The 25,682-nt window shown below is 40.1% G+C and overlaps 1 protein-coding gene across 8 annotated transcripts in view; it reads right to left on the bottom strand.

The window, feature by feature from the left end:
- Positions 1–480: 480 nt before the first annotated feature.
- The window catches only part of GPHN (gephyrin), a 314,644-nt gene continuing 289,442 nt past the window's right edge, over positions 481–25,682 (bottom strand). For all 8 annotated transcript variants that reach the window (XM_075713210.1, XM_075713207.1, XM_075713208.1 and 5 more), the window contains 6 exons: positions 10,301–10,388; positions 8,157–8,230; positions 5,323–5,387; positions 3,910–4,013; positions 2,608–2,704; positions 481–614 (listed from right to left, as the gene is read on the bottom strand). In XM_075713210.1, the coding sequence (XP_075569325.1) occupies positions 481–614; positions 2,608–2,704; positions 3,910–4,013; positions 5,323–5,387; positions 8,157–8,230; positions 10,301–10,388 (562 nt within the window). The remainder of the gene's footprint in view (positions 615–2,607; positions 2,705–3,909; positions 4,014–5,322; positions 5,388–8,156; positions 8,231–10,300; positions 10,389–25,682) is intronic.

Consider the following 25,682-nt stretch of genomic DNA (forward strand, 5'->3'; position numbering starts at 1 on the left):
TGCACATCAACACGAGATACAAGAGAAAGAACAAGCAAAAGCTCTCTGTGAAGCGGTTATGAAGCATACTAATAAGGGAAATCCAAGTGTTGTCTACGCTAGTATAAATAAGCAGACAGCCTTGTTTTAAGAGCATAAGTAGTTGTATCTTAAAGATGAGAAAAAACACAAGTTCTGCAGGCACCTACTGCTGTCTACTAAAAGCTACCGCTATTAGAACTAGCATTGAACACACAAAGCAATTGCAAGGAAAGGAAAAACTTGCTTTGATATAATCAGAATAAATTTCTTTGTTAAGATTTGTTTTAAAGTTTTTTTTAAAAGGTATTTATTTAAATTCCATTTGAAATATAATTCAAGATGTTGACTATACTGATCAACTTTTATCCAAATCAGAAAAACTAGCTGTGCCGTTGCATATTACAGGATACAGTCAATGATATGTGGACATGCATCAAAGCTTCGCTCTTGCTGGTGACATCATAGCCTTCCAATGACCATGACATCCACCACCTCCCCCTTGTGAAGCTCCACATACTGCTCTGTCTTTGGAGGTAGCATCAACAGTCCATTGGCACTGCGCATACTCATCAGACGACTGCTCATCTGATTCCCTACAGGAGAGCGAGAGAAAAATTTCAGTTAAGTTTTCAGTTAGTTTCAAATGCTGCAACACTCCACATGGGAAACCAGAGCTGTTCTTACGAAGATGTTCATGTTGCTAACTTATCCGTAGAGCTGGGATCTCGCTCTTCCAAGGTGGATGGAAACAGAGAACTCTGTAGAGAATTAGTCAGCCTCTCATTGCTCTGGCTCTCAAAACTCTCATTCCCTCTGCTGATTGCTTTCGTATCCAGCCTTCCACATTATCTGTACCTCGTACCTTGTCATAGTAAATTGCTTTTCCATTGGAATTCCTAATCCTATTAAAATTACTTTATTTTTCAATTTGTGTACCTAATTCCAATTGTACAAAGACTAAAACCAGCACATTCTAGAATGTTTTTAATGTACTGTTATAGAATAAGTTAGATCAACTGTACTGTTCTCTCTGAATAGTCTCGTTTAGCATTAGTAGCTTAGCAGTAGTAGTTAAAGTAGTTGAAACCTTAGGCCACAAGAGCTGATGGAGAGTAAACTTTTTGATAAAACTAATGCTGCTAACACAGAACTAGCTGAATCTGCCAGATGCTAGCATAATGAAGAAGATAAGGATCAAGGAAACAATTCCAAGAGAATGAGGTAACTTCAGAAGGCGGCCAGCCCAGCGACAAAGAAAACTAGTAAGAAATCAAGAGACCACCGACCAGAATTAAGTGATTGGACTTGGGGATTGGGTGCTGGGTGTACAGGTATAATTGGAGGGTGCGATCTGTGATAGGGGTCCCTCTCCAGAGGCACCCAGCTTGAGCTGTAACCTGAGAACTAGTAGAAGAGGAATTGGAAACCTTCACTCGGACTTTACATTTTTCAGCGGGATCCTAGGGTCAGACCCTGTTACGGTGGCCGGCTGCGTAAATCCATAATATATACCACCTCAAAAGAATGGGTTTCTTTGGGACACTGAGCTTCACAACATGTCCTGAAGATGAACAGTATCATATTGTTAGTACTGACAAAAAATGAAAATGCAATAAAAAGTCACGCCCTTTAGTTTCTTGGTTTTCAAACTTCCAGACCGACAGAGAAATCATTCCAAACAGTCTGCTTGCGTAAGGAAAGAAGCGGTGCACAACAAAACAGTTAAACCAAATACAGCAGTATAGATATAAGTAGTACCTCAACTTATACCTGGAAATATGTCAGAGGCTGTGTGATCTTGGGTGTCAATGGTAAGAACTTTCTCTGAGTAAACACTACAATGCATTTGAACTAATGTCTTCCCTGTGGAGACTTGTATATAGTGCTTTGTATTGAACAATTTGGATGTAGCAAAAAGACAATTAGTTGTTTAAGGACCTGCATCTCTTGAGAAACTGGCAGAGTCGGTCTTCTAGCAGTATACAGCTAAAAAAGTATTCAAATACGGTATTTACCTCAACTGCAGCTGAGTATCCAGAAGTATCCCTAGGTGGCAAACATGACTAATAAAAGTCTTAGTCTGTTTTAGGAGAACATATACAGCCTTTGCTCTCTCTTCTACTTTTCCAGTTCAGCTAGAATCACACTTCTTTTATTTGTATTGTTCCTACCTATGTCCCAACTTGTGTTTGTTTAGTACATGCACAAGAGCAAAAATAAGCAAATGTGCTTGTGAGTGCAAGTAAGCATGGGTGGATGTTTATAAAAAGGAATGTGTGTACATATGCAAACATACAGCTGTATTTTGAGTGAGTGCGTGTGTGTGTGTGTATAAAGGCAGTTTATTCAGATAAAGGAAGTTTTAATGGTTAAGTTGGTAAGTGATATGAAGACTGAATTTTATGATGACTGAATTTTATACTAATGTACATGTACGCATGTGCACAAGTATGTCAGCAAATCAGTCTGCATAAGGAAGGTTATATGAAAAAACACATGCAGACGCTTGGTTGTTTTTAGACATATATGTAGGAAGGCAAGGACCTGTGTGAGTGCGTCTGTCAGTCTGTGCGACTGCGCACTAACCTGTACTCTGTGCCCAAGGTAGTGGTTCTTGGTGATGCCAAGTCAGTATGCACCGATGGTATTCTGGGCGGGGGTCCAATTTTACATCACATGATAACTGTAGAAGAAGCAAAGAAAGGATGAAAATGTCATGCGTTCAGATTACACTGTCTAAGATAATGGAACCATCTGCTCAATTGTTTTTCCTTAAAAACAAGTCTTTTTAAAAACTTCCATTTTGAGGTCAGATGATGTCTAGTGCAAGATCAAAAGCTGTAGAAGGTAGAGACTGCAATATATTTAAGGGAAATACAACTGTGATATTATAATATCAAAGTGTATGATGGAGTCTACATGCATTAAGTGGAATAGTCCAAAGCTGTTCCTTTACTGGCAGTTTAAAGGTAGTATTTCTCTGGAAAAAAGCTTTATCGTCTCTGGATTACACTGCATAAAGATAAAAAAGTTATTCACACTTAAAATCCTACTAGCTCTGATAAAAGGAAAATGGTCAGTCTTTGAAATGAAAAGACATACAGGGGATGGCTCGCAATGGAATTAAATGGAACACACTGGAAAATTCATGCAAAAATGAGGGTCGCTACAAACTGCTCTCTGTTTTAGAATATTTTAGCTGTGAGATAAAGAAAAATCTGGATGCCCGAGGAGGTGGGAAAGAGAGACACAGGATAAGCAGTAAGAGAAAAGTGCACTAGCCAAGAACACTAGGAAAACTATAAAAGGTAATGTGTTCCTTGGTACTTTATTTGAATGAAAAATAGGAGAATAATAGAGCATAATAACGTCTTGAATCTATATTAAACAGAGTTACAATATCCATGATTTCTTATAAGACTGAAATGAATAGTTTAAGGGATTTATATTGCTTAGGGTGCGGGTCATGTGGGTTACTTCCATGAATCACTCAAGAACAGAAAGGCTTTGAAGTTTGTATTTCCTATTGCTAATACAGAACTATCCAACTCTTTAGGTATTCGCAGATTACTCCGCATTTTTTACCACAGGTTAAAACAAACTTTTTTTTTTAAACAGGAAAGCGTCCCTCCTGCCTGATTGGCAAATGGCTGCCTCTGCATCTGTATATCTTGCTCCATTAGATGGCCATCTAACTCTTAGAAATTATGGGACTGAATATTACCATTAACAGAGATTGAGAATGTACCTCTGTTTTGTGTGAACTTCCTTCAACTTGCCAGAGTTAGTCTAGGGTTCAGATTCCCCAAACCAGCCAGCCTTTCAGAGCCCAAAGAGCTGTGCTTCAACATCATGACAGAATTTTTAAATAGAGGACAAGCTTCTTACCCTGGCTTTGATGATGGTGGGCCGAGGATCCAGGATACCCTGCATTTTCCTCAGTGCAGGAACAACAAAGAGATTGCAAGTGACAACAGCTGACACAGGGTTGCCTGTAGGACAAAGAACAGTTGGTGGTGATTCGCTCTTGATCTACTCTGTGAAATGCTTAAAGTGGTCTCATGTTTTTATAGCAATTGCACTCTAAAGGACTCTAAAGAGCTTTTCATGCTGCATACAGGAAACAGTTCGTTCAAGACTGGAATGGCATGTGGCAAGTACACCTGTTGAAAGCTACACTCTCTGGCTGATGGTGTGCTGAAATCCTGCTCTGCCCAGAACTGCCCTATGTTCCTCGGGCCCCACCATTTGCCTCTGTTCATCTGTTGCCTTTTGTTTTACACCTATATTTGTCTGGGGCCAGGGCAGGGTTTATTGTGCAGGGTTTATTGTGCACAGGTATAGGTCCTAGCTGATAGGGCTAGGGATTCATGATTAAGGTTTCCAAGACCTATGGAAAAATAACCTTCAATTCCCTAACAGAGTGGCAAAATGCTTTAGTACAAATTCTGAGGAGAATTCTACTGATTTGTATGTTTTCTGTTGACTCACAAGAGAGGTGTATGACTGTCTGTCAAACATCGCTTGGCTTACACATCTGGACTTCCCTAGATGACAGTCCTAAAATAAATACTACGATCAGACAGATGCTCCCTTGATCTCTCCCCTGGAAGAAAATGTACCGCAGCAACTAAAACAAGAGAGAGAAAAAGCACTAGAGGTACATCTGAAAACCACCAGTTTATCAAGAACAGGATTCCTTGTGTAGTCAGAAATCCATGCAAAGCCAGAGCAATAAGAGTAAAATAAATTCCTCCTGATTTAGGAGGACAGAGATTTGTAGCCAGATCCCTAAGGAAATGTATATTCTGAATGCTGTGATTTCCCGAGGCGACGCAGCACGCAGGAGGTGAAGCGACGCTGCCCTCTTTTGGTTCCACAGTACAATCATGATAAAAAAAATACTCTGTGACATGTTCCTTGGCATTCCCTCGTTTTTGTCTCCATTTTCAATACTTCAGAGTGGATGCACTGACTTACATGCACAGAATATTTACTGTGAAGGTGGAGGGAGCTGTAGGAAAAAACCACCCGTGTATAGTACCACTTATAAGACCCAAAGAAATTGTTGGATGGAAGAAATCATAAGGCCTGTACACCGGCAAATTCTGAGGACAGGAACAAGAAAGAACTCCTTAGTATAACCCTATAAGTCTGTCTCTTCTGGAAATTTCTGGGAAAACCTCACAGGTACCTTCCGCAGGGATGCCAACACCAGACATAGGTGCTGTAAACAACACTATTCTGTTTCATGTCTGTCATCTATGCACAGTAACAAAAGTAATCCAAAAAACAACTTACCTGGGAGTGCAAAGATTATTTTTCTTACGCCATCAATATCCAGAGTTGCAAAAGTTGTTGGCAGGCTATGGAAAAGGAAAGCTATTTAATATCTGCACTAGACTTTGAACATTATTATAGAATCACAGGATGATAGAATCGTTTAGGTTGGAAAAGACCTTTAAGACCATCAAGTCCAACTGTTAACCTAGCACTGCCAAGTTACTATGTTATTATATAAAACATTTGGAAAAGAAAACAAAACAGGATCTCTCTCAGCAGTTCATTAGCACCTGCTGCTTATTCCGTACTGGGGGTATAATCCTCTCTTTGTGATGACAGAACAATTAGTTTTTGTTGGTATTCAGCTATGAAGTTTTAAATACACAATTTTGCTTCTGGTGAGGAAACATCTAAGAGCAGGTGAACCAGTAATCAAAAATCTAAATCCTGTCTTCATGCTAGAAGCCACTTAACAAAGAAGTAATACTGAAATTACACAGTTACAGAGCTGTATTTGTTTTTCATATAAGGTTCTCCAAATTTTTTGTAACATTAGTGACTCTAATTTCCCTTACTCCATTGTCTGCAGCAGTAGTGACAATGGAGCAGTATTTCAGAGCAGCAAATGCTAGCTAGTCTGCAGACGAACAAATTCAGATACACAGGCAGAGCTGCAGCCAGGTAAGATGTAGGTCTATCAGTAAAGAGCTCTCTCTGCCGTTCAGAGCTGCTCCCGAGTGATCTACCAGGGCTATTACAGTTATACAAACAGGACAGTAATGGGATGGCTCAAGAATGTGGCTGGCAAAGAAAAGGGCGTCATCCGTTTAAAAAAGGTTTCTATATACCTATGTTAATAGCATCCTTTTAAACATCAGAAATTATACTTTATAGGAGCAATAATTAGTATGAGTTCCTTGGCTTCATCTTGAACTATCACCTGGCCAGCAGATGATAGTTGCTGACCAGCAGCAACTTTGGAGATTTGCCACGCTTTGACCATTACTACCTAGTTTTGTATCTGCTAGGACTAATCAATATCCTATTTTACCAGGGGAAGTTGGCGTTTGAAGTTTCTGTTTTAAAATGTCTCCAATGTAATGGTAACTATGTGCCAGACCTCCAAATCTTATAACTGGTGCACAAACTGAGCTACAAAAAAATCTAATTGCTAATTCGTATTTACTGGAAACTCTGAATTCCCATATGAGATTTCAACACCAGCATTGGTAAAGTCTTCCAGTACTTTCTTCTGGCAGTGCTGCTAGACAAGATACAACTTTACATTAGCTCAGCAACTTTCAGATCAAGTGGAGGAATGGTAAATCCCAGGCATCACTCTGCAGTCATGTAGCACATCAAAATACAGGCATACAAAGCAAATTCTGGCTTTGCTCTTGGAACTTACTCAAGGGAATTTTTCCCAAGATAGCAATCGCAATTCCTATCTAAGGCCTTTTAAGACAGATTTAATAAAAACTAAGACGCAGTATTTGCTATTGCACTACAGCCAATGAAGATGAGAGTGCTTACATTCTCAGTAAGACTAGATGACCAAATGTTTTGGTAGCAGTGAGAAATCTCTTTCTTATGGCATAAAATGAAAATGGATGTTTGGGGAAAAGAAGACTTCGTAAAGCTTTTCTGGCTAGTTATTAAAAGTTTATTCCTACAAGTCTACAGAGGGATCACCGGAAGAAAGAATTATGTTAGCTTTCAGATAAGCCAGAACCAGAATTTAATATTCTGAATTCTCTAAATCAGGTTATCCATTCTTGTCAGCAGCAGAGGTTGGAGTGCACTTTTGGGACTTCCCCACATCGGTTGTAACAGTATGACAGAAGCAGTGAGCAATTTCCATGCCTGCGTTACATCCAGCACGGGAAGAAACATGCTTTCAGCTCACTTGTTCCTTTTACGGAAGGGAGGTTGTGGTAGTAGCAGTACAAGCACCAAACCCACATGCAGTTCTTTACAGGATTGAATGCAGAGGCAGTAAAAGTATTTGTCTGTTTTCACAGCAAACACCCACTTTCTGTTCTGCTCCCTGGCAACAGTTAGGGGCTAGAGGGAATCATCCCTCAAAGCTGCACTTGGCCTTGTGTTACTGGACCGTGCCAACCTAGCTTGCAAACAAACTGCACTCCATGGTTAGTGAGGCAGAGCTCTAGACGTCTTTCTGCTACTGTACTGTGAAAGGGAACTCGCTATTTTCAATACATGTAGTTTTCATTTTCTCTACAAAGCATGCTTCCAGATTCATTAATTAGCAGTGCTACAGCAAAGGAAAGCAATACTGAAACAGTTTTCTGAAGCAAACTAAACACATAAAGGACTGTGTTTACTTTAAAATTACTATGCTCCGTATACCAATTAGGTAAAACTTTGTAAACTAGCTGTCATTCAACCTCTCTCAAGACATTGCTTCTTTGTAGGAATATGACTTATGCAAATTTTGAAGTGAAATGAGATGCTTGTTAAGCAAACCAGCAGTTAAATGCCCTTATATTTCCCGGTTATTTCATAACGACGTCAATATCTGAGCTCTGTGATCACAGTGAAGACTGTGGCCATGTTTCTACCATGCTGATTTCCCCCGAATTCCCAAACCTGATTTGCAACAGTTAGAGAAATATCTCTTACTGATAAAAAGTAATCTCTCTGTTCCAGTTAATTTCACCCATAAAGATGATAACTAATCTGAATAGGACTGATTTTGCTTCTTTTCTCATATATATCTACCATGTAGTTTATAGTATATTTGGAAAACTGAAACCTACTGAAGCACTTACACAGGATATTTGGCCCAGTATAGCCTCCATCTATGCTTCCTAAGTAGAAAGATTTCTTACCCTGGTTTCATAAAAACTCTGCCAAAGTGAATCTGTGCGTGAAGATCAATATCCAGCACCTGTTTAAGATAGTCCTGTTTAAATTAAAAGAAGAAAATCAATTAAATAACATCAAAGTGGCTTACATCATCTAAGCATTCAAAGCAATTAATTAGTATCAAGTGAAGATGAAAGACTTTTCATATCCTGAAAGTGCTACAGTCCAGTGGGGAATTTCCAGTATTTGAAAGAAAGCATTTTCAAAAAGAAGAGGTGAAGAACAGATTCATTTTAGGTGCCAAACCTGACTCCACGAGGTGATAGTAATATATTTACTTAAAAGTCAGCTGCAGCATCAGAATCTTAGAGGACCCCACAAATACCTATTACTCAAACATTCTCTATGTCAAAGATGGAAAAAAGCCTTTATGGTTCAAAGTTATGACTTAAAATCATCAAGTTATTTAACTTTTGCCATGGAAGCTATCTAGCAGCAGAATTAGAGATCTCCTAGTACTTTTGAAATCAATAGTGTACTGTAGAAATCATAGTTTTCCAGGATACTGTAATTATTGTAATTTCTTGGGGACATGGTCTAATTCACAGTGGTCGGGTTTAACAGTCCTTAGAAAGGAAAAACTGTGGGTGGCTTGTGCGTTAGTTCAAGTTAAATGATTTTGCATAAACACAATTGATCCAGTTATTAAAACAAATTGAATTACTTGTTTAGTCTTTATTGAAAATTGCTGTGCTCAAAGATGTGGTATCCTGTCTGTTGTGTTTAGTGAGATTAAAGACACAGGACATAAGTCACCTGTGAAGAGAGACTTTGGAAGCAGTAAATCTAAAGCTCCCTTGCAGTTTTCCCATCTTTTTCTTTCTTTTTTTTTTTTTTTTTTGTGTGTGTTCAAGTACAACTTTTTTCAGCCAGGCATGAATTCTCAATTATTGATTGTATTAACCCCGTTTTTACTTTCTATTTATGTTTTGGATGTTCACAGTTATTTCACTCAAACTGTTGCAAGCTCAGTATCAGAGGGCTAACCACCAGTGGAATATAAAGCCTATTGACTTTATGCTGTTGCCTCAAACTCAGACTGGGGAGAAATTAGACAGAAGGCATAAATGCCCATAAGACCATTCAGCAGTCCAGTGACTTCCTAGTGTTCCTGTGCCTGCACTATGTCACCACGTTCCCAATTTAAAGACCAGCACTTGTCCTTGATTAGTTTTCTAGGAATGCTGAGGACAATAATGTGATTGAAAGTAATTGGCACTGGTTTAACTAGTTAGCCGTTTTCATGATGTATCCAACAATATGATTTCTACTCAGAAAAGTGACAAAAACAGCACTCATGTTTGCCATCTCCTAATGACTGTCTTTAATCTGTTAGTTATAAAAGGAGAGATGTTTCTTTTACCTGCCAAACTCACAGATTCAGCCTGGGATCAAAAAGTAATCTGAGTTTTCCTTCGCATAAGTCATGATTAATAAATGTCCTGCAGGTTCATCTACGCCCCACCAGCATCTGTGTATCCCTATTTTCTTTGATGGTTTTGGCACAGGGATTATCAACAGGAACTCAATCAACAATTCTGTTAATGATTCAAAAGGCAAATATATCAGCTCACTGTGTCTCGTATGTATTGCCTCTGTAGGACTATCAGGCGCAAAATGTGATAAGACTATTTTTGTAACAGATATAGCTTTGGCATGTTCAGGAAACAGATCTGCTGAGTAAGGGAGAGCTATTTATACACTCAGGTTGCTTTTCGAAGTACTTTCAAAGTAGCTTTATTCTATCTACATTTTACCTGCTCTAAGAATAAAAAGAAGTCTGTTACCTTCATGTGCTATTAATCAAGCACCTTCCTCATCATAGCTACATAAATCATTCCTTAAATAAAAACACATTTGCAAATCACTCACATCAAGAATTAAAATCTTCCCTGTTGTACTATGTCTACTATAGTACAGTAATAAGAACAAAGGGAATGAAGATAGCATTGAAGACTATTTCCTGAATTAATTCACATTTAAGTGTTCCAAAAAAAGTAAGACCCCTTTTTAATAAACATTAATACAAAGGTAGAAGCTCTGGTGACAGACTCTGGCTTGAAATTCTAACATATATTGCAGCAAGTCATACTTAAATTTAGCATACCTTTTCCCCCATAGATACACCTCCTGATGTAATGATCACATCAGCACGGCTGATACCCTCATTCAGTGCATTCAGTAAATCATCTGGGCTACAGAAAAGAACAGGCAAGCAGATTAGTAGCATGGAACTATCACGAGTTGTAGTGTCAGTAAGTGCCTGTGTGCACACATACAGATGTATATACACGCATGTATTTTAAGAAAGAGATACAGCTCTAGGATAATATAAGACCTTTTCCTTCTTAAGACTCCACATGGCTCTATTCAAGCCATGAACTGCAATCTCATTGCTGTGGTTTAACCCCAGTTGGCAACTCAGCACCACACAGCTGTTCACTCACCCTCCCCCCCGCACCCCTGTGGGATGGGGGAGAGAATTGGAAAAAAAACCTAAACCCCGTGGGCTGAGATAAAGGCAGTTTAACAGGACAGCAGAGGACAAGAAAGTAGTAGTAGTAGTAGTAGTAGTAGTAGTAGTAGTAGTAGTAGTAATAATAATAATAATAATAATAATAATGATAAAAGAATATACAAAGCAAGTGATGCACAATGCAGTTGCTCACCACCCGCTGACCGATGCCCAGCCAGACCCTGAGCAGCGATCGCTGCCCCCCAGCCAACTCCCCACAGTCTATATACTGAGCATGACGTCATATGGTATAGAATAGCCCTTTGGCCAGTTTGGGTCAGCTGTCCTGGCTGTGCCCCCTCCCAGCTTCTTGTGCACCTGGCAGAGCATGGGAAGCTGAAAAGCCCTTGATGAGTGTAAACACTACTTATCAACAACTAAAACATCAGTGTGTTACCAACATTATTCTCATACTAAATCCAAAACACAGCACAGTGCCAGCTACTAGGAAGAAAATGAACTCTATCCCAGCTGAAACCAGGACACTCATTAAGTGAACACCACACCATTTGGCACCTTTGTGTCTAAGAGCTTTGCAACAGGAATAGTGGGATACTTTAGGTTGGGACTGAAGAATGCTAATACAAGTGTCTAAAAGTATGTAATTTGCACAGTAGGTAGCAATACAAATTATGATTTAGATGGACGGACAGGACTATATAAAGGGACCTGACACATGAAAATTACTGGCCACCAAGCAGGCTGCAGTACTACCTGTCTAGCTTATTTGATGTGTGCAAAAATGTGGATAAGGGTCCACCTCAGACTTCCATCAGTGAAAAGTGGGAGCAAATCCTTTGTTTATCTTCTCCATTAGAGGGCTCTGCAGCAAAGCCAGCTGTACATCCACTTCATCTTGCAAAAACACAATCCATCCTGTTCAAGTGTCTATCTACCTTCACAAGAAACAGTGTAAGGTGAGCTGTGATGTTCCTCCATACAAAGAGTATAATTGTGAAGGTGAAGGATAGAAGCTGAGTATATTTCACTTTTGGTATTTTAACTCATATTTTTTTTTTAAGATATAAACTGGAGACTTTGAAGTGGGCATTAGCTACCTAACAGCAGCACTGATGCTAATACAGAGCTTCAAGAGCTTCAAGGCATGCTGTGGAGAAACTCGGTAATACAACTTACACAAGACCAAAGGAATCCAAAAGAATTTCCAATACATTAAATGCATACTTTGCATTTAACATTTGTGAACTGACCAGAAGCTGACTGATTGCTACGACTGTATGTAACATTCCTTCAACAGTATGTTTTTACTTGTTAGTAAAAACAAGTAGATTGGATAGATGTTAGATTGGATATTAGGAAAAATTTCTTCACAGAAAGGGTAGTCAAGCATTGGAACAGGCTGCCCAGAGAGGTGGTGGAGTCACCATCCCTGGAAGTGTTCAGAAAACGGGTAGACGTGGCACTTTGGGACATGGTTTAGTCTAGTCTACCCTTAATTGGTTTAGTGTGGACTGGGTAATGTTAGGTTAATGGTTGGACTGGATGATCTTAAAGGTCTTTTCCAACCTAAACGATTCTATGATTCTATGATTCTACTTTAATGATCCTGAAAGTTTTTCACAGGAGGCTGTTCCTTCTTAGAATGCAATTGAACAACTGGGCAATAATGCTAGTGACTGTATAAAGGACTTCACCTGGAATGCAGCACCTCGGTTAAATGCCACACCACAATTACAAAATGCCATTATGGGTTATCAAGGCTTTGTGGGATGCAAATGGCATGTGGGCTATCTTTTGGGAACTTTGGCTATATTTCACTAAAAGACAGAACCACTGCAGTTATTCTGGGGTTCGAACTGGAAACAGGAAAATTAGAAATACTATGCAAGTCCTGGTTGACCTTTCAGAGACTAACAGAAACTGTGTTTCAAAAGGTCTCAGAAAGAAAAATCCTTTCCTCTGAGCATCCTGTCTTTGCCCATGGTTTAGTGAAACATAAGCAGCAGTTAGCATTACATGGTGCTGTGTGCACTACAATTTATGTGACACAAGAAACACTGCGCTCCCTCACTGAGTAGATATCTAAAGTGCATGCAACCCTGCACACTCCTCATCTCCTCACCAGAGAGCCCTCAAGTGTCCTCTACCCTCGTCGATATGACTAACAGGCAGAAAGACTCAAGACCCTTTCTCCACCATGTCCAGTGACTGATGCAGCATCTTCTTGGGCATCACAGTCTGGTTATCCTGCAAAACTTTTTTATTTGTGTTGGGTTACATCCACTCTTTAGGGTCATACTGCTTTGTAAGAGGTAGGCAACAAACTACAGCAGAAAGAAGTGCAGATTGCTGGTGCCATAGCATAGGCTGTAATAAATCGGATAGAATTACACACGACCATTTTTTAAAGGAAACAGTGGCTGCAGATATTGTGGCATGCCTCCGTGACTCTTGTTTAGGGTACTGGGTATCTTGGATACTCTAAATGGCCTGTAAAGAATGGCTGAACTCTCTTTTCTTTGGGAGAAAATATAAAACATATGGACTCAAGCAAAAGCATCTCCTTCTTTGTTCTTTAGGAAACAGAGACATTTTCTCAGCTGCCCCTTCTGAAATCTCAGGACCATTTTATCCAAAACCCAGCACAAGTGTTCACTAGCTGTTGAAGGCAAGAGGAAAGAAGCAAGTTTGTTGTTGGGTACTGTCAGTGTCTTCTTCAGAACCAATTGTTTCATATTGATTGTCTAAGTAGTAATCTGTACGTAATAAGATATTGCTTAAGATTATTATAGTTTGTAATAGGAAAAGTCTCTCAAGATCTAAGTATTCCTCAATCCTTGCCAATACGGGTGCAGACTGGAATGCAGCAAAGAACATGTATTCATTACACATGTCGATACAGCCCTTCCTGAAGCTCGATGACAGTCAGACACCCATGCCACTATTACTAAGCTAAGACTGCTTTCAGTGTATTTTTCTCATTAGGTTGTGATGCAGCTGACGGCCTTATTTGGAGCTTGCTCCAGGCTGTTTCATTTTATCTTGCTTAATTATTTAAAAGTTATTCATAGATAGCAAGACCACCTGTCTGGGGACATCCTGATTTTGGATTATGAAGTGTGCTTGCTTTTGGTTGTGGTTTGAGAATAATGGAAGGAACAGTAAAAAGCAAAAGAGTCTATATTTAACTGTCAAAGTTAAATAGAATGGAAGTGCTCCCACTTACCTACTGAATATATATATATGTGTGTGAATGCATATAAAATTACTTAACAAAGGAAAAAAGAAACCCAAACCCAAAATAAGCCCTAACTCTAAGCAGTGAGGACTCAATTCAGACCATTGTTTATGGTGGTAACATAGCACTGGAGTAGTTCATCATACATCTTTATTACACGTCATGTAAAAAGCTGAAGATTACTGGATTTGGTGCATTTTTTTTAGCATTTCCAGTAGAATGACTGTATAATATATCCCTTTCTTTACCATCTGTATAATGCAAAACATTTAAAAATTCTACCACTAAAACTTTATCCAACCAACAGCACTGCATATCATCTTTAGATAGTTGGAAAATGCATTGAATTCTTCCAAAATGAAAGGTGTGATAGAAATGTCATTGTAATAAACTGAATGATTATGCTAGTTTGGTTTTTATTCTGAAGAAAGGAGACATTTACACAATCCCCTCCCTTGCCTTTGCAGAAGGCTTCTCTCTTCTTGTCATATTTGGCACATTTCTTTTTGTCATTCAGGTCTGTCTAACTTTCTGTCCCACTTGAGGCTGGTAGTTCCCTGACTCTGCAATTAACACAAAACACTCCTTACAGGAGTCACCTGCTGTAATCTTCAATCAACACTGTAGCAAATATTTTCCTTGCCTTTAGTGGATTTAATGCAGAGAGTTATCATTCAAATTGCATATAACACATATTTGATATAATCAGATAACACGACACTGCTTCTCATTTCATTTGTTGCATAAGAATGAGCAGCTTCTCCTTTGGATTGACATGGAAAGGGAGTAAATAATTGAAGACCGTTAACTTCTGAAAGAAAAAACAAAATAACTTTGGCATCTGAGCATAACAGGACAAGATTGTTCTAAAAGGCCTGTGACAAATCACCATGAAGCTGAGAAATAACACTCACTGTCTGAGCAGGTACAAATCAGAAGCTATATTCTGAAGTCCTGGCCATTGCTAGGGGCAGGATACTGGATTAACTAGACTAATGGTCTAATTTACTATGATACATCCTTTAAAATGTCTTGCGAAAGTGCTATTCTTGGATTTTTTTCCTTCATGGACAGAACTGTAACTTGCTCAAATATAATGGTGAATACCTTCATGTAAAGTAGACATTGATGGGAAGTCTCATTTCCAGATGGCAAAACTTATTCTGTTTCGTTTGGTGATTTTCAAAGTCAGAGTGACATTGTGCACAAGAATTGAGTGTGCTTTTCTAAGATGCTACGATTGATTAAAAAAATTATATTCTCTGTATGTTTCAGATCACATCCCAGCATCTTCTGTAAATACAACAAAGAAAATCTGTTCCGTAAGGATTACATACAGTTTATGAAACTATTCATATAGGCAAGTAAGCACAAATCCAACTTTTCTCTCAAGAGTAGAAATCCCCATCTACAGCAGATTGTGTCTGCGCAAGTATTATGTATATTGTACATATATTTTTGAAGCTGCAGACATAGTCCTTTGCATAAAGAGTCCATGTACTTTTCAGTGTATCTTTATATTCTCTGCTAATTTTGCCGGTCTGATAAACAGAGTGTCTACTTCACTACCTCGATTTCCTGACCCTCTTTATTCAGTTTTATGGAACAGAATGAGCAGTACAATCTGGAAATTAGTTGGAGGGTATCTGTTGTATAGTGGCAGCAGCATGCATAGAATCCAGTAAGCAGATGAATGACATTGGAGTTGACATGCCACCTGATTTCATTAATTTGAAGAGAGGGCTTGCAGGATGGCAGTATACCAGAATAGGAACACCTTCTGGATTAATGAAAAATTCTGATTATCGAAGCTAGTTTGTGCAAAACTGTTATGTTGATCAGTGAGCTGTCTTTGAACTGAAAAGATACATAGGAGCTTAAGAGCTTGAACAAGAAAATGATGCAAGCCTCATTAAAATAGACATCAGCCATGTAGAAGATTTTTTCCTTTATCTCTCTCAAAAGAAGTAGCTACAGTAAAGTCAAGACCGAAGAATTCTCTGTTTTAAGTGCCATTTTGAAGTACCCTAAATTGCAGTGTAATTTTCTCTTTCAAATAGAAATCAACGTTTGTTAATTCACTTCTGTTGATCCTATTGTGCTTCACTGTCATTAATTATAAATCTGTCAGCCTTTTCTGTGATACAACCCTTAACACCAGCAGTTTGATACATGCAATTAAACTGCTCAGTTTTATAATTTAATTTAGAAAACAAATAACAACAAATGGTGATCTGCATCACCTACCACTCTGCAGTAAAATGAGTGATTGCTGTAAAATTGAATCGGAACGTTTAGTTAGGGCTGACTTATCAAGCCATTGTCACAGTACAAAATCCATAGGTCATTACTGATTTCCAGGACCATTTCCACCAAGTTCTTTGCCACAGTAGTCTCATTCATTCAAATGAACCTCATTACCTGACAGTCATTTCCAGTCCTTGTTGCTCATTGCCATATACAGCTATTACTGTTGGGTGACTAATAGAAACACTTGTGATTGTTGTACTCTTCTATGCATCAGCCCTGGCTTTTATAAACCCAGGTCTTCTGGAAACCTGTACTTGCAAAATTTGTGCATGCAAACCATCACAGTTAGCACCTTAAACCTGCGTGCTTTACAGATATATTGGACACAGATACAGAAAGATATGCATGCGCCATAGTGCACTAAATGCATGCAGAAGTGTCTAAAAAGACAAAGCAGAGCTGGGTAACCTTTCTTGCCTACTGTTTTACTTTATTTGAAAGCATGTCAAGTATTTCAGTTATATGCTGAAATAGTTACCCCTTCAGACATGATTCCTTACAGATTCAGAGGAGCTATAGGTTCCTGGACACATAGTGAAAACTGAAGTGCTAGCAGTGATCCTACACCAATCACACTAAAGACCAAAGTAGACCAGCTGCTCCTCTCAACTACAGCAGTTCAGCGTAAGCTTCAAAAGTCTATGTGTTAGGTACCCTGAGTTTCACACATTCTGGCCATGCCCACACAAACCAGGAACAGTGGTTTATGCTAGTTTTGCATCTTATGAGGTCTCTTCTGCTAAACAGATCCCCCAGAAGAATAAAAGATTTAACTAAGGTACAAGGACCTGTTAGAAATTCCCTTTGTATGCAAAGATCCCAATCAAGCTTCTAATTCTACATCAGAAAAAAAAAAAAAAGAAGAAACACCTCCAAAACAACAAAGAATTTACCAAAGTAAAATTATCATCAAAAAACCAAGCGACTGTACTTGTACTCAGACAGAGATCTCATCAAGCTCAATCACATTTCTGTTTGAGGAAAGATGGGATATGGATTTGATCCTTTATGATTAACTCTCATTTTTCTTCTTGTGCTCATTCAGTTGAGGTGACAGATTTCAAAATGAGTAGATGAATGCAGCTAGGCATAAAGACGAAGTCTGTCACTCACTTCTCACCTCATGGCTGAGAGGAATATTTTGCATATCAGTAATTTGCAGGATGCAGAATAGTGAATAGATGTCATATTAGGTTTAGCCAACTAAACCCCAACTTCTGTAGAATGTAATATTGAATGTAATTTGATGAATGTATTTCAATGAATGTAACTCAATGAATGAATATTTGAATGTAATAGGAATTCTCTGTTTTGACTAGTATGGTTTTCTAAAGGAGAAGAAGATCCAATTTTGATGATGTATGTTGGAACATATGGGTACTCTTCTGAAACTGTATTTGCTTCAAAATTCTCCAGTGTATTTCATCATGTTCTCATAATGTTTCTTCCTTCTACCTTCTGTGGTATTTCCCTGGATCACGTCGAACAGATGCAATATGTTTTCCCTAAGAATATAGGCCAGCTTGTGTGGAAAGCTGGAATAATTACAGTAGCTTTTGGCTTGTTCAACATGACTGTAAGTTTTGTCTATCTGGTAGTAACATAAATGAATCTGGTTTTGGTACTTTTCAGTGCTCCTTTAATTGATGCTGCTGCAAATAAGAACACTATTTTGCAGAGTATTCTTTTTCATGTTACATTTATGAACTCAAAGAGACTTTGATTAGAGGTCTTCAACTCTTTTGCTGAAGTTATCGTAAGATCTGCCTACTGCCTTCAACTTTGTATCTGGATGATAACATATTTTACTCCACTGTTTTCATGAACTGTTTTGGAAGACTCCCACTCATATATATGCCAGAATGAGAAAAGACCAGAGAGGTCAGAAAAAGACATAGCCACAGGAGTGCAACAGGAAAAAGTCCCCTGTTGTAGAAGCCAGGTGCTTATGTACTACGGAGCATGTTCCTACACAAAGGCATTACATTGCTGATGGCTGGGTCCTGTATTGTATCCTTGTCTGCTGCTTGTGTACATTCATCGGCAAGCATTTGCTTGTGAATTGTAGTAATTTTTTTTTCATCAATGCTGGACAGGACCAAAGCTTTGATAACAGTTGCCTTCAGGTGCTGTGCCATTGTACTAACCAGTGAGCGCTTTATACACTCTAAATCCAGGCTAGTGTGTGTCCATTGAATATAAAAAGAAGCCTGAGATCAGCTGGTTTCTATTAATTAATAAATTATCCATGGCTTTTTTACTGGCTGAGGACAATGAACCTTATCCCAATACTTACCATAAATCCATTAGTTTTTCCAAGAAGTTGGATGGGATTTCACTGGTAAAGATAATAGCTTCTATTTCGTCTTCCTTCTTACGAAGGAAGTGAATCTATATGGATTCACTGGAAAATTTTCACTTTTGGAGTGGAAAATATTCAACAGTTGTAGCTGGGTTGAAATAATATGACTGAAGATTACGCCACACTACGATAATCAACACCAAAGACATTGCTCATCAGTGAAGATGACAGTGCACTGGTGAGTCTGAAGGGTAAACATGGTTCTGCAGTTATTTCTTTCAGAGCACTCATGAAATATGAGAATTGGCTTGTACTAACATAACTGAAAGTAAAATATTATGATTGATGTAATTAGTGCCAGTTGCTTATATAAAGCAAATAGTATTACAAAACCTGACACATGGTGACGTGGTATTATTATCATGGAATTTCTTACCTTTTCATTTTTCTTTAGCTTTAATCTTAAGTAAGAGTAACTTTTAAATAAATTTTAAGTGAATTTTAAGTAAATTCATCCCCCCTGTAAACTGGTGTAACTGCTATTGAACTACAGTATGGATGTCTCTATGACAACCATTCATGGGTTCATGAAAGGCAGGTCCTGCTTGACCAACCTGATCTCCTTTTATGACCTGGTGACCCGCCTGGTAGATGATGGAAAGGCTGTGGATGTCATTTACCTGGACTTTAGCAAAGCTTTTGACACTGTCTCCCATAATATTCTCCTTGGGAGGCTGGCAGCTCATGGCTTGGATGGGCGTAGTCTTCACTGGGTAAAGAACTGGTTGGGTGGTCGAGCCCAGAGAGTTGTGGTGAATGGAGTTAAGTCCAGTTGGCAGCCGGTCACGAGCGGTGTTCCCCAGGGCTCTGTTTTGGGGCCAGCCTTGTTTAATATCTTTATTGATGATCTGGATGAGGGGATTGAGTGAACCCTCAGTAAGTTTGCAGATGACACCAAGTTGGGTGGGAGTGTCCATCTGCTGGAGGGTAGGATGGCCCTGCAGAGGGACCTGGACAGGCTGGACCGATGGGCTGAGGCCAACTGTATGAGGTTCAACAAGGCCAAGTGCCGGGTACTGCACTTGGGTCACAACAACCCCATGCAACGCTACTGGCTTGGGGAAGAGTGGCTGGAAAGCTGCCTGGCGGAAAAGGATCTAGGGGTGTTGGTCAACAGCCGGCTGAACATGAGCCAGCAGTGTGCCCAGGTGGCCAAGAAGGCCAACAGCATCCTGGCTTGTATCAGGAATAGTGTGGCCAGCAGGAGCAGGGAGGTGATTGTTCCCCTGTACTCGGCACTGGTGAGGCCGCACCTGGAATCGTGTGTCCAGTTTTGGGCCCCTCAATACAAGAAAGACATTGAGTTGCTCGAGTGTGTCCAGAGAAGGGCAACGAAGCTGGTGAAGGGTCTGGAGCACAGGCCTTATGAGGAGCGGCTGAGGGAACTGGGGTTGTTTAGCCTGGAGAAGAGGAGGCTGAGGGGAGACCTTATCGCTCTCTACAACTCCCTGAAAGGAGGCTGTAGTGAGGTGGGTGTTGGCCTCTTCTCCCATGTAGTTAGCGATAGGACGAGAGGAAACGGGCTGAAGCTGCGCCAGGGGAGGTTTAGGTTGGAAATTAGGAAAAATTTCTTTACGGAAAGGGTGGTCAAGAATTGGAACAGGCTGCCCAGAGAGGTGGTGGAGTCACCATCCCTGGAAGTGTTCAAAAAACGGGTAGATGTGGCACTTCGGGACATGGTTTAGTCTAGTCTACCCTTGATTGGTTTAGAGTGGACTCGGTAGTGTAGGTTAATGGTTGGACTGGATGATCTTAAAGGTCTTTTCCAATCTAAACGATTCTATGATTCTAACGATTCTATGATTCTATGACAAGCAGAAATGCAGTCCCTAAAGACAATGCCTCAAAATGACAGTTTTCTCTGTAAAGCTCCACCTTGTACAGAATCATAACTTAGCCACTTGGAAAAATGTCTGTCTGCAGAAGAAAAATGACTTGGAAGCCACAGGTCAGAGACAATAAAAAATGGCCTTTCAAAATTCCCTGTCATCAGCTATGTCTTAAAACAAATAGTTATTTTTCAGAAAATGTCAGATGAAATATAATATTGATTTTTGTTTACTAAAAAATAATAGAAATTCTCCAAGAGGAGTAAACTACAGTTTATTAGAAATAAGTGAAGAGAAGGAACAGAAAGAGAAACTTATCCTGTTTGAGACCAGCAAGTCAATTTTTTGACAGCTATTACTCAATGGAAGGAACTAGAACTTCATTTGTCTCTACAATACTGCACTATATTCCTTTGAACAGAAAGACTTTTTCAGTGTAAGAAAATGCCCATTGCATTTTCTCCTGCTCTGGGAGCAGAAACATCTTCTTATTGCTCATGCTTTGGGTAGCAAGACTTTATTCCAGGGGCTGTTTTTTCTTGATGCTTGCCCCAGCACTGCTTAGAAGAGCCCAAAGGCTCATTAAATGCGTCCTCTAGACTTAGGCTGTTAGCAATGATACGTGAACTGACATGTATGAGGTATTCCAAGTTGATCACCTGCTGGTAGATTCCAGCTTCTAAGCAATTTCTGATAAAGCAGACAGTCTATATCATCTTCTTCACATTAATCTAAAATGTTTTAAAGGCTGCAGCTTCTTGCAAGCTAATTACAGTTAAGTTTTTTGGGATGTGTAGAGTATAGTGTAAGATTCTAGTGGGTTGATTGATCTCTTTAGTCAATTTAATGAGGAAAACCTAGATTTATGACAACATGGCTTCAGCATGAACAACCAATTGCTAAACAAGAACAAGTCTTTTGAAGGCTAAGGATATGGCAGATTGATTCAGTAATGAGTACAGAAACTTGTTTTTCCAGTATGCAAAGCGAACGTTAAGCTATAACTCAATCCTCCAAAATAGGCCCATTAACCTCAGTGAGGATCCTCACATGACTGAAGCTTTCAGGTACTAGCCTTCAATAGGTTTTTCATTACTTTTCTGCCTATTTTTAATTCCTACAAGAATCAAACTATAGAAATTAATTTTTCTATTTGTTGATGGAGAAAATGACAGGTGGCTTACTCTCCCTCTGTTATCACTCCTGTCCCTTTGGCCTGTCTGTGATAGGAGGTAAGTTCTGTAAATTAATCTATATTATTAAGCCATCCTCCCTAAATAGGACCTAGTATATAATTGTACATGTATTTTGGAAAAAAAGCGTAGTGGATAGTTTAGAGATTCATGAACATTCCAGTTAGCCTTCTTTAGAGATGATCAGCATGGTAATGGAAAAACAAGTATGCAGGTTATGACTGAAGAGCCATAACAGTGACTTCCCTAGAGTTGTACTCCGCTACTACCTTCAAGCAGATTTCTTCCTAATTTGCTCTATTTTTAAAAGGGAAAAGCCTTGATAGATAAAGATGTTTGCTGCTACTGACAAGTAATGTAAACATTCTTGGTATTAACAGAATTTTAGTTTTATCAGTGTTGTGGAGCCATAGAATCATAGAATCATAGAATGCTTTGGGTTGGAAGGGACCTTTAGAGGTCATCTAGCCCAACCCCCCTGCTGTGAGCAGGGACAGCTCTAACTCGATCAGGTTGCTCAGAGCCCCGTCCAACCTGACCTTGAATGTTGCCAGGGATGGGGCCTCTACCACCTCTCTGGGCAACCTGTTCCAGTGCTTCACCACCCTCAGTGTAAAAAATTTCTTTCTCATGTCTATTCTAAATCTATTCTTCTTTAGTTTAAATCCGTTATTCCTTGTCCTGTCACAACAGGCCTTATTAAAAAGATTCTCCCCATCTTTCCTGTAGGCCCCCTTTAAGTACTGGAAGGTCGCAATAAGGTCTCGCCGCAGCCTTCTCTTCTCCAGGCTGAACAACCCCAACTCTCTCAGCCTGGCCTCGTAGGAGAGGTGTTCCAGCCCTTGGATCATTTTGGTGGCCCTCTTCTGGACCCGCTCCAGCAGTTCCATGTCCTTCTTGTGCTGAGGGCCCCAGAGCTGGACGCAGGACTCCAGGTGAGGTCTCACCAGAGCAGAGGGGCAGAATCACCTCCCTCGACCTGCTGGCCATGCTCCTTTTGATGCAGCCCAGGATACGGTTGGCTTTCTGGGCTGCAAGCGCACATTGCCGGCTCATGTCCAGCTTTTCATCCACCAGTACCCCCAAGTCCTTCTCTGCAGGGCTGCTCTCAATCTCTTCATCCCCCAACCTGTACTGATACCGGGGGTTGCCCCATCCCAGGTGCAGGACCTTGCACTTGGCCTTGTTGAACCTCATGAGGTTCACACAGGCCCACCTCTCCAGCTTGTCCAGGTCCCTCTGGATGATATCTCGTCCTCCTGGTATGTCAGCGGCACCACTCAGCTTGGTGTCATCTGCAAACTTGCTGAGGGTGCACTCGATCCCACTGTCTATGTCACTGATGAAGATGTTAAATAGCACTGGTCCCAGTACGGACCCCTGAGGGACCCCACTTGTCACTGGTCTCCATGTGGACATCGAGCCATTGACCACGACCCTCTGGATGTGACCATCCAGCCAATTCCTTATCCACCAAACAGTCCACCCATCAAACCCATATCTCCCCAATTTAGAGAGCAGGATGTTGTAGGGGACTGTGTCGAACGCTTTACAGAAGTCCAAATAGATGACATCCATTGCTTTCCCCTTGTCCACTGATGCAGTTACTCCTTCATAGAAAGCCACTAGGTTGGTCAGGCAGGACTTGCCCTTGGTGAATCCGTGCTGGCTGTCTCAAATCACCTCCCTGTCCTCCATGTGCTTGAGCGTATCTTCTAGGAGGATCTGTTCCATGATCTTCCCAGGCACAGAGGTGAGGCTGACGGGTTGATAGTTCCCAGGGTCCTCCTTTCTTCCCTTTTTAAAAATGGGCACAACATTCCCCTTTTTCCAGTCAGCAGGGACTTCACCTGACTGCCATGACTTTTCAAATATCATGGAGAGTGGCTTGGCAACTACATCAGCCAATTCCCTCAGGACTCTGGGATACTCCATGTATGTCTACAGTGCACTGGTGCATAAGAATTTAACGGACAAGGCAGTGTTATTTAATGGACAGAATAAAACACCATTTGCTTCTGTATGGCAACCATTGGTAGAATCCGTGCTCCAAGCTCTGCACTGACAGACACCTAGTTGAGCCTGCTTGTGAGCATGCACGTGCCTCAACATCCCAAGTGTTTTAAAAACTGTGCTCACCAATCTGGTAGGCCTGTCTCCGCAGTGTTCTGGAAGCTCTGTGTCCCTTCTTCTTTAAAAACATCTGGCTTCCTGAGGGTAAAGGAAGCAAAAGGGGTATAATAAAGAGCCAGGGAAGGAGAGGGGCTCCTGGGGTGAAAGGGATGCTCTGTGCCCAGCTGCGTCCCCCTTGGTGGCTCTGAATATTCAAAATCATCATGGGAAAGGCTTCCTCTCTGCACGGCCAGCCAATGGGAGGGAAAGGGAGTGCACAGGAACACCTTTCTGTTATAGTTTGGACAGGCTTCTCACAAGGATGAAGAGTGAAGTTATGGAAGGATTTAGTCTCAACTGGGCATGCCAACAACACACAGTTCATCTTTCCTTGCAGAGTCCATGGGGAAATTTCTTTACTCTTGACTTCCAGACAAAGCAAAATGAAGTGTTAAACACGTTGACATTTTGGAAAGAGGACCACAGATAATGGGAAAATATTTGGAGATGGGCCTCACTGAAACATTTTTACTCACACTTTCTAGCTTCTTATTCAGGAAATGGGTCTCAAGGCATATTAAATGTCACCTTCTTGACTACAAGGGTGAAAGGGCTGTATTTATCCTACTTTTGTATGTCCATAGTCAATAAAGATGCCACTTCATTCATGAGAAGCTTCATACCCAGCTACCCTGCTCCAAGAGACAGAATTAGAAAAAATGTCCAAAACTGAGAAAGTTACTATCAGGACCGTATTTAAAACAATTAATGTTTTGCTATGAATTTCTATTTTATGAAGACAGCATTTCCTTCTACATATACTTCTTCCAAGTCAGATTCACTGGGAAGAAATAATTTTTAGATAGTGTCCTTTGTAACAGAAATATGAAATAAGCCTAAATCTATGGTTTTATACTCTTAAGAGTAGGACAATTAAATGTAAAATGTAAAAAAATCTTCATTTGACATGAAGATTCATAAATGTCTCTTTTAAAAAAACTAAAATAAGATGTTCAAGATTGAAATGGACCAGGTCATGAATTGTCGTTGTGCAACTCTTGAGCCCTTTCTTCTTTTCAGCTGGCTGGACTGTTAAAGACAACAAAGTCAACCTCCCTCCCCAGTCCCCAGCCCAGGCTCAGTCGATCCTGCACATAGCAGCTGCAGTCTATCATTTCAAAGATCACTTCTGGGCACACACAATTCCTGTCTGACTGAGGAATGTGAGGAGAAGACTGGGACAGTGTACCTGCACTATTGTTATACTGTTATGCATGCACATGGACACTGCTAACATGAAATCTAAAATCCTCTTTATCACCTTGTAAATCCATGCCTGGTTTCTGCCCACAGGTCATCACAGAAAGGATCTGTCAGATCACATGTGTACTAATATTGTTTGGAAGTCATGGAAAAATATTAAAACTACTTAGGTTATAAGTTTGGACATCCATTTCTTTCTGACACTTTTCCCAAGATAGCCATTTCCTAAAATGGCTTCAGTCCCTCATTTGTTCTTCTATTCATTGCCAGAGAACAGTCAGTCTTTGTTTCTCTAAACAGGGTCACTGTATCAGGAGGTGACATACAAAACACTTTCCGATTTCATAAATGACCCCAACTTCTGGTTTACTCATCAACATTACAGACGGCAGTCTCAAAAATCAAGAAGTTTTTCCAGCAAGGTGCTAAACTCTAAGAGTACTCTCACTCTCACAATGTTCTTCTCCAAGAAGGCAGACTGAAACTACAGATGTTTCTAAACGACACAATTACACAGAGGTAAGGAAATCAAAAGCATCTTGTCAAAATTTCCAGAAAGTTTCAAATTCATTTGAGCATCACATATTAAAATAGCCAAATTTTAGCCAAATAGCCAGACAGACTGGCATTCTGTCCTTACAGATCACTGTTGCTGTGTTATTTCTGCTGGTACTGGTCTTCTGAGTTTGTGCTTCTACTACATATT

The sequence above is a fragment of the Pelecanus crispus genome, chromosome 6, assembly GCF_030463565.1.
Source record: "Pelecanus crispus isolate bPelCri1 chromosome 6, bPelCri1.pri, whole genome shotgun sequence".
Classification (NCBI taxonomy): Eukaryota; Metazoa; Chordata; class Aves; order Pelecaniformes; family Pelecanidae; genus Pelecanus; species Pelecanus crispus.